The sequence below is a fragment of the Aricia agestis genome, chromosome 16 (assembly GCF_905147365.1).
Source record: "Aricia agestis chromosome 16, ilAriAges1.1, whole genome shotgun sequence".
NCBI lineage: Eukaryota > Metazoa > Arthropoda > Insecta > Lepidoptera > Lycaenidae > Aricia > Aricia agestis.
In genome coordinates, this window is record NC_056421.1 from 1672791 (window position 1) to 1682836 (window position 10046).

At 40.5% G+C, this 10046-nt stretch overlaps 1 protein-coding gene across 3 annotated transcripts in view; it reads left to right on the forward strand.

The window, feature by feature from the left end:
* LOC121734795 (protein PALS1) overlaps positions 1-7529 on the forward strand; it is a 128336-nt gene extending 120807 nt beyond the window's left edge. For all 3 annotated transcript variants that reach the window (XM_042125409.1, XM_042125410.1, XM_042125411.1), the window contains 8 exons: positions 281-378; positions 1537-1741; positions 3443-3575; positions 3941-4104; positions 4478-4642; positions 5007-5138; positions 5663-5844; positions 6158-7529. In XM_042125409.1, coding sequence (XP_041981343.1) covers positions 281-378; positions 1537-1741; positions 3443-3575; positions 3941-4104; positions 4478-4642; positions 5007-5138; positions 5663-5844; positions 6158-6340 — 1262 coding nt within the window. In that variant the 3' untranslated portion in view covers positions 6341-7529. The remainder of the gene's footprint in view (positions 1-280; positions 379-1536; positions 1742-3442; positions 3576-3940; positions 4105-4477; positions 4643-5006; positions 5139-5662; positions 5845-6157) is intronic.
* The last annotated feature ends 2517 nt before the right edge of the window (positions 7530-10046 follow it).

A 10046-nucleotide genomic window follows, 5' to 3' on the forward strand; every position in this document is an offset into this window, starting at 1 on the left:
TAACCTTTAGTTAAATTAAGGTTGACTGATATTAATAGTTTCGTTATAAGTTATATCCACCAACAATAAAGTATATGAATAAACTTAGCCTAACAATTGAACCTTGCGGAACACCAATGGAATTTCTTACTTTCTTTCTTATATGCGATGGCTTTGAACAATGGGGATTTTGACCTAATTCCTTTCAACCGTTATTAGATGTAAGTCTTAATAATAATAGTTAAACCTTGCATCTGGAGCTATGACGATGACTTTAGCTAAGCATTTGAAACACTTACAGGTGCTACAGTAAGAAATGAAGGGGAAGCGGTGATCATAGGCAGGATAGTGCGGGGTGGGGCTGCGGAAAAGTCAGGGTTACTACATGAGGGAGATGAGGTAAGATTCTGAATAATTTAATATACGTAACCTATGATTGCTTTAAAAAAATAATTTTGAGATGGAATGCCTCTTGAAAGAGTAAAAAAGTGTTCTAATTAGTTTTGTAACATCAACAACCCAAGAAAAGACACGTTGCTGCCATTACGCCGAAGTTCATCGACAGAGAAACACTTCGCATTAAAATATATTATGTAAAGATTTTGTATCTCCTAATGCTTTAATTCTCTAGTCTCACTAGACTATTACCTAGACTTTAGGTATGGTTTTAGGAAGAACACCGACATAGTGCAGATCTCATTGACATACAACAGCCTCTCAACCATAGAGTCTAGAGAAAAATAAATAAACTGACTATATCTTAGGGCGTTCGCTGCGTTAAGAGGATACACCAGGGGCGAGAGAAATTGAAAATAGGTATTTGAAAATGTGTTGCTGTCTTACCAATCTCAAGTCTCCCACCGCAGAGCGCGATAGAGACAACACGACAAAAGTTCTAATAAAAGAACAGAAAATCTTCGATTCTAGCTTGTTGTCCGCTGATTCCTTCTCCAAAACTCAACCGATTTAAGTACTTTTTTCATTAAGAATTAAAGCAAGGCTTGAGCTGTGTTTCTATGTTTTATTTATTTTTTTGTATATTCTAGCCAGTTTTGTTTTCTGGGTGTTTGAACACAGAGGAAAATCTGGCCATTTTTTGGGTTTTTGGACGTTCTTATCTTTTTTAATAATAAAATTATGAAAAAAAAAAACAAAGGGACATGCTAATAGTGGCCATAGATATTCAGGAAAAAAATCATAACTCTACCGGCATTATCCAGGGAGGAAACAGGGGACAGCGTTTGTATGGAAAAACGGCGGTGTGGACTCCTCTTAAGCGTGTGCCCGCCGTGGCTGCCCGGCCCTGCGCCGGGCGTGCGCTCGCCATAGTAATCGTGTGACGGCTGACCTGCTCAAGTCTCAACGTGCGACGGCTGACACGATTACTATGGCGAGCGCACGGCGCGGGCGCCCGCGTACGGGTAGCTGCGACGAGCAAACGCAGCGAACGCCCTAAAGAAATCTGTATGGAAGCTTCTAAATATAATTTTTATATAATTAGAATTGTAAATAATAAGCTATTAGATGACGGATAAATAAATATATGTTCTGTTCCAGCTTTTAGAAGTAAACGGTGTGAGCATGCGCGGCAAGTCCGTGCACGAGGTGTGCCAGCTGCTGGGCGCGCTCGCTGGCACGCTAGTGGTGGTGTTAGCGCCGCGCCGCGCGCCGCGACCGCCACCGCCGCATAGAGTGTTGCACGTGCGAGCACACTTCGACTATGATCCGGAGGACGACGTGTACATCCCGTGCCGGGAACTGGGTGAGTGGGATAGATAGATGAGAGAGAGAGACAGATTTATGTAGCATGGCGGGAATAGAAAGAGAGCGTTAGAAAAATTAAGTGTAATGTGAATTCCTAAGATGAATGATTGGTCTCGCGCGTGCGCTACGACTAGATACCGTCGGAGTACTTGAAAAATGCGGCAACAAATCATACGCCACATACGGCGTAACCGCGCCAGTCGCGCCGCAAGCTTCAGGTGAGGTAGATGTGTCGATAATTTTCGAAATTTTAAGTTACGTCCGTAGCAAAACGCCAGTTTGCGTAATAAGACTACGCAATAATAACACTACAAGAAAGATACTGGCATCACATACCATCAGTGAATATTACGTAAATCGTCATAAACACAGAAAAATAATATAAACCTGAAAATTCGGATCGGAGTATCGCTTGATGTTCAGTATTGCCAATTGCCATAAACTAAAAATTCCCAAATTTTTCTGAGATTGTGATTTTTATTTATTTATTTATTATATCTTATTTTTAAATAGCCGTTCAATCAAACAGCTAGCCCTTTGACTGAACAATGCCATTCAATCACACGTCTAGCTTTTATATTGAATATTTTAGTCGTTCAAAACGTTCAACACTACAGCTGATATAAAAGCCGCCGTCTAATTGAAGTAGTTCAGCGCGCACCGCTGCGGCGCTAGGTGCGTTTTATTCACAATATGGCGTCAACTAGCAGGTGTTTGTTGGTGTTTGTGGTTGCTCTTCGGAAAGAAAGTAGTTAATAAAAGTTACAAGTGTTATTAAAGAGACAAAAATTGTGGAGGCACATACGAGTGAATTAAAATTTCAACAAATATTCGAGGAGAAATTACGGGATTATGAAATGGATGGACGCAGGCTCCTACGAAAGGGGGGTTCGGGGGGCACGGCCCCCCGTCAAAACAAAAACAAACACAATCCAGAAAGTCCAAAAGTTGGTTAGGTTAGGTTAGAACTTAGACCACAACACAGAGGGAGCCGAGCGAGCGCAGCGAGCGTGCTGCGGCAGCAGCCGGCGACCGCCGCCAAATAAAAGGGGGGCTCGGGGGGCGCAGCCCCCCGCCAAAACAAAAAACAAACCAGCATTGTTTTACACACACTACAATATTGAGTTGCCGCGTGGTTGCCGCATTCAGAATTCTGTTTTTTCTATAAAGCGCGGTATCTAGTCGAGCGCGCGCACGAGACCAATCATTTAAATCTAAGGTGAAATCATAGCTTTGAAAACGTCGTGCAGCGTGCTTATTTAGAGTTAAACCATAGTGGTGTCTCAATAACTTATACTATATAACTTATAAGTATTCTAAGATACTGCTTACTGCTTACATACTGCTGATGCTTACATTGATGTCCTAAACTGGCGCCTTCTACAGTGTCAATAAAATCGGCACTTAGTGTCTAAACATACTAGGCCGAAAATACGCGGCCGAAGTTCGGCATGATTACGCCTGCAATGCGCTACGCAAACAATACGCGACGTAATTTCGGCATGGTGTGTCATCACTGTCATCAGTAATTTAAAATAAGATGCAGGCGTAATCATCCCGAACTACGTCCGCTTTTTTGGCCTAGTGTTTATTGTAGACACGTAGCTTTCATAAGAAGCTATCAGAAATCTTGATTAACGTTTACCGCTCACAAAGTATATTAACATGATCCCTACTAATAAGTTAAATTCGGTTCCAGGCATCAGTTTCCAGAAGGGTGACGTGTTGCACGTGATAAGCCGCGAGGACCCCAACTGGTGGCAGGCCTTCCGCGAGGGCGAGGAAGACCAGTCGCTAGCGGGACTCATACCCAGCCAGGCGTTCCAGCACCAGTAAGTTTTGATGGATTTCTGACAAAACCATGGATGAATTATACATATTGTATGATTTCTCTAAGCAAAACACAAAATGATGTCATAACTTCATAACTGAAACAGCAGCTCGACAGACATAATATTACAATTTTGTAACGCACTTTATAGTGTAGATTTTAATTTAAAAGTAGGCTTGCCGTTTTTACTATTTATGTCACTTTTATGCACTAAGCAGTCAGCACCAGGTAGATTGAGAAAACACCGCCTAAAATAAACCTACTCGTTATGTAGTCCGTAGCCACACTCCGTTTGTTTTCTAACATGCTCATCATTATTATAATGTACCTGAATTCTAATTAAAACCCTCTTTGAACCATTTCCAGACGTGAATCAATGAAGTTGACACTGGCGGGTGAGGTGGCAGCGCGGGACAAACCCCGGAAAGGCGGCACGTTGCTCTGCGCGAAGAAACCGCCGCGCAAGAAGAAAGGGAAGAAGGCGACCAGCGAGGCCGGATATCCGTTATACTCCACGTCTGGAGGAGATGGTAGGTTCTTTCTTCCTTCCTTTTTCTAAAGGTCTCACTTTCCGACAATTATTGGATGAAGTTTTCCGTACAACTAAAGTTGTTTATAGTCACCACTGTGAATAAAACCTCTGTAACTCATGTCAAAGTCTATGTTTGTTCATAAGCTGTCCATCGCTACATGCTACTTATACAATATAAGCAAGTGTCTTACACCTATTCCTTCAGTAGTTCCCGAACCGGTGGTAAGTATTGTAGACCTGACGTTCGAGTCCAAACTCCAATACCAAGTTCAAATAAACCATTTGAAAATTTTACCTTTCAGTCATGGACTATTTATACATAATTATGTATGATTTCTAATACCTATAATATGATTTGTCTATGCTTTCAGAATACGAGCAAGAAGAGATTCTAACATACGAGGAGGTGGCGTTATACTACCCGCGCGCGTCGCACAAGCGGCCCATCGTGCTGATCGGCCCTCCCAACATCGGCCGCCACGAGCTGCGACAACGGCTCATGGAGGACGCCGCGCGGTTCGCCGCCGCAGTGCCGCGTGAGTACACATACACAGCACTCACACACACACACACAAACACACACACGCACGCACGCACACACGCACGTACGCACACACAGTCATGATAGTCCATCGCCTCAGTGCCGCATATGTACACGCACTTGACGCGTACCGCAGTCGTACGGAGAAAAAGTTCGTCTGTTACTCAAATAAATAGGCTTGCTCATGAGCTAAGACACAAGACCGGAATAATTTTTCGTATTTGTGTGAGTATTCAATTTGTCATTGATCGATTGGCAAATAGAATATCAAACACCCTCAAATGTATTATGTTAAAAATACTTGTTAATCTAGCTGTTAGTTTTCCTAAATAGATAAATAAATAAAAAAATATTTACAGACACGTCTCGAGCGCGCAAGGACCACGAGGTGCCGGGCCAGGACTACCACTTCATCTCGCGCACGCAATTCGAGGCCGACATCCTCAACCGGCGGTTTGTTGAGCATGGAGAGTACGAGAAGGCTTATTATGGTTAGTGTAATATAAAATGCCACCTTAATGGCACCGATTTACAGCCTAGCTCCTGAATCGAAAGTCGTGGTTTTTTTTTTTTAATAAAATAAGGGGGCAAACGAGTAAACGGGTCACCTGATGGATAGCAAGTACCGTCGCCCATGGACACTCGCAACATAAGACCTGCAGTTGCGTTGCCGGGTTCGATCGCGCATTGGAAAAATTCTTTGGAAAAAAATTGACATTGGAAAAAAAAACAAAGCTGATAACTTGACTGTCGGTTAGCCGTCCCACTGCGTTACAAAAGTAAATCGCTCAAGTACGATGACGATAATAATTTATAGTTCGTTCACGTCTTACGCCATAGTTTCTATGACAGTGGACCTCTTGGGTGATCTCAGATGATTCATTTCAGTCGCTTGTGTTCCATATCACTTGGAGTGAAAATGCTGAACGATAAAAGAAAATGAACCGTCTGATCTTAGCTACAGGCGTAGGTAAAATTCCTGTCAGAGTTGAAATAATTCTGAACGCAATTCCAGGCACATCCCTCGAAGCGATCCGATCGGTGGTGAACTCCGGCAAGATCTGCGTGCTGAACCTACACCCGCAGTCGCTGCGGCTACTGCGCAACTCCGACCTCAAGCCGTATACCGTGTTCGTCGCGCCGCCATCGCTAGAGAAGTTGAGGCAAAAGAAGATACGGAATGGAGAGGCTTTCAAGGTAAAATTCTGTTAACATGTCACATTTAACGTTTAATGCCTGGTAAAACGGTTTCTAAAGTTTGAGTTTATCTTTTCACTATGGTTGCTGATTCGTTAACTTTTTGACTTGAGCCATTTAAAAGCGATATTCAGAACCAGAATCTGGAACAATTGTTTACTGTTTTAGCAACTCCTCGTCAAGGAGGAGTTTACTACAATTTGTATGGTCTAGAAACTACAATTGTATATAATATAATGATGACAAAGGAAGCAAGCCTCACCTTTAAATCTACTTCAGTGTTACAGACGTATTTAACACGTCTCTATTTCAGGAGGAGGAGCTAAAGGAGATAATAGCGACGGCGCGTGACATGGAACTCCGGTGGGGCCATCTCTTCGACATGATCATCATCAACAACGACACGCAGCGCGCCTACCAGCAGCTGCTCAACGAGATCAACAGCCTCGAGCGCGAGCCGCAGTGGGTGCCCGCGCACTGGCTCAAGCAGACCTAGCGCCGCCGCCGGGGCGCCCCGCTCCTATACTCGGTTTATCTCGTGTTCGTGGGCTCGATAGAGAGCTTGATGATAATCGAGTCGATCCTGATGATAATCGAGTCAATCTTGGTGATAATCGAGTGGATGCACTCGATGCGAATCGAGTCGATCTTGATGATAATCGAGTGGATGCTCTCGAAGCGAATCGAGTCAGGCACCTCGAAGCAAATCGAGTCAGGGTACTCGGTGCGAATCGAGCTCGCGGCGCGTGGGCAGGACGTAGGACGTAGTATCTCGGTCCGCGGCGTACGAGCGTAGATGCACGAATAGAACTCGAACTTATGTAATCTGTAGAATGCAATAAATTCGACCAAGCCATCCGTCGCCGCGTCGACGCCGGGGTGGAATTATTTTGTGCATTACTCGGTAACGCGAGACTAGTTTCCACAATATACTGCCTTAATATTCCTGTTAACTAATTATAGAATTGCGTGTTTAAATTCGATGTGTTTCTTCGTTAAATTTTACCTGCTCCGACGACGCGCAGCAGACCGACGACCGTCGCGTTGACACGCGTCGTCGCACCGGTCGGAGTCATTTTTGTAAATTCAAATAAATTTCGTATTTAAATGTAAACATAATATTTTATTGTATTTCGTACTTATGCACTTGAATTTGAATACGTGTACTTACATTTTTATAAGTATTGATCCGAATTGTAAACTTGAAATTGTATGGTTTTCTATTAAGTAGGTACTTAACTAGATTGTATATTTTCTTGATCGGGTACCGATCGTTCGAGACGGAGGAAACAAGATGCAAGGGAACTTATATTTTGCATAAACACGAGCGTCGCAACCACTCGACTATTCGATAGAACTACTGAACATTACCTTACTCCGCGTTGCCAAAATTTCTACTATATATGAGAATACGTAAAATTTTAACATTTTACAAGTAGCTAGTTCTGTGGAATTTTTCTATAAAATAATTGACGGTTTTAAAGCTGAAATTTAAACCTTCGCCTAAAGTTAGATATAGAAAGTAGAGGAACCCAAACTATTGTAAACCTGTAACTTTATCTCGTTCTTAAACTAAACGTCGACTTGACTATACTTAACTGGCAACATTTTAAAAGGGTAATTTTACACCATAGACAAAATATGTAATGACAAAATATGTAATTTGGAAATAGACTGAGCGCATTGGCAATTGGCAATATTATTTAATTTTTATTTAAAATACAGATAAAAAAACAAATAACTGGTGTTTAAATAAATCAAACAGAATTTATGTTACATAATAATATGATAAGTTAGGTAAATTGTTTATTTTCAGAATTTAGATACGGCTCGATAGCGTTCAGTCCATTCCTTGATGTCTATGAATTATATTTACTTATATTAATTAATTATTATGGAACATATCTAATTTTTATAAAGAGATTATTACATTTATAAAACTTTTTTTGTCAAATTTACCAAATAATATAAAATCAATAGATTTAAAATAGTAGAAACATTGAAAATTCATCACAATTTACATGGAATTTATTATAGAAATGATGTCCTATTAATAACAAAATAATAAGTTAATAGTAACTCGACATAGTAATTGCAGAAAAGAAGCCTGTATGAGAAGAGTCTTTGTTTTCATTTTAGTAAGAATGTACTCCAAAACCATTTTAAATAATGCATACCTATCTGTAAATTCGGGAATCGACAATAAAATAAATTGTAACAAGGTAACTTTACTTTTAAATTATGTAAAATTAGGACACCATTAGTAAAAAAAATTGTTTCACAGAACAATTTAAAATTTTTAGAAAAACGAACATATTTTTTTTTTACTGAATCTATGAAGTTCTTATTGTGCGAGGTCGAGTTGCATTATGACTTACCAAAATTTTATTACGAATATTATACATAATCTGAATGTCCAAATCTGTGTTTAGAATATTTACTTACAGTTAGTTTCAAATAATTACTTAGATAGAATTGTGCATTCCAAATAAATATTATAGTGCCAAATAATAAAGTGCATAAAAATACACCGGTGAAGCGTGTGGCGGTGTCGCCTTCAAAATCACAATTTTAGTTTTATTTAATTTATGTGTATGTTTGAGTTGTGTGCTCATTGTTTCATCGATTGAGTAACAATTTTATTGTAGTGAGTATACTATAATGGGTTATTATAAATATTATTTAGCCTGTGAGGGTGCTAAATTGCATAGTTAGAGCTCGACAAGGCTTTAAATGAACGTGGCGAAAAAAGAAACTAACGAAAAAAGGAATGGTGTTTTTGTATGATGACAGCATCATACAAAAACGCCATTTTTGACAGTTCCCCTTTAGGGTCAATTTATAATAGAGCAGACTCATCGAAGCGCAGCGAAGCGAATTCTCAAAAACTGTACACAGAAAATTCAACCTTAACTCAAGAACGTATAGTCTGTCAAAAAAGTGAAGAAATTAAAAAGTGGCAATATCGTAGTGTCACCCCTTTCAATCAATCTAAAAAAAGGGATGACACTGTTACTTCTGCGAGATCAACCAGTGTTGGGCGAGCGCATGCGCGCGAATTCGCGCAGAAGCGCAAGACGCGCGCGCGCAAAAAAAATTTTCAGATGTAATGTGTGCGTTAACGCTATGAAGTTAAGGTTGGATTTGCTATGTTCAGTTTTGAATTTTTGATACTTCGCTTCGATGCGCTTCGACTCTGCGCTAGTATAAATTGATCCTTACCAGCAGCGCCCGAGTCCATGTTTATTTAAAGCCTTGTCGCACTTTAGTTTAGTTTTTTATTTTAAGTTTTGTAGGTTGGCGCGCGCGGGAACTATTTTTTAAAAGTCCTCGCGTCTTCAACCGACTGGATAAGAGTTTGAGACTACGCAGTATTGATATTAATATCATATAATTTATAAAAGTCCTGTATATAAAATATATTAATGAAATTGAATAAAATATAAATACCATGTTAATAGAGAACAATTTAATGTAAATAATAGAATACCTATTAAATTTAATATCAGATATTTACTGTGTTTTATTTCTACAATCCGAAGTATCTTATGTATATCTGCATTAATTAACACCGCAGGAGCCCGACCACAGACTACTTAGGGATACTACGTATAGCCCGGCACTAACGTTTACAAACGCAATAAGGAAGTAAGCATGGAAGTAAGAGTTGCCACAAAGCAGTGTTGCCAGATGGCCTCGGCGATGTACCCCTGAACTAATTTGATTTCCCCCATAAATCACCTAGAATACGTTCGAGACTACTGAACACAACCCGCAACAGTACTAACAGTAATGAAAATCGAGGAAATGCGTAAATCTGTGGATTCGCGTCAAGTTGACGGACGAACTCTTCGTCCGCTAACTCCGTCTCCGGAACTACACTACCAGCGAGATATTACGATATCAAGGTGGAAAATGGTACATGCTCATTATAGCTAGATATAAATATATTATAGAGGGGCTTGATATAAATATTCAGTTTTCCTGATTATGACGCTGCGATTAGGGGAATGTGAGGTAAAACGATCCCTACGGGTCAAATGATCCCTCCCCTTAAGTAAATCAGATTAAACCAGAGGCATCTTTCCAAATGCACGTTTTTTTTTTTTTTTTTTTCGCAGAGAAATGCTGTGACGCATTCGACGCAGGGGATGGGGACTCCCACTGCGGATATGTGGGGCTCGCCGCGGCGAAGATGGTGA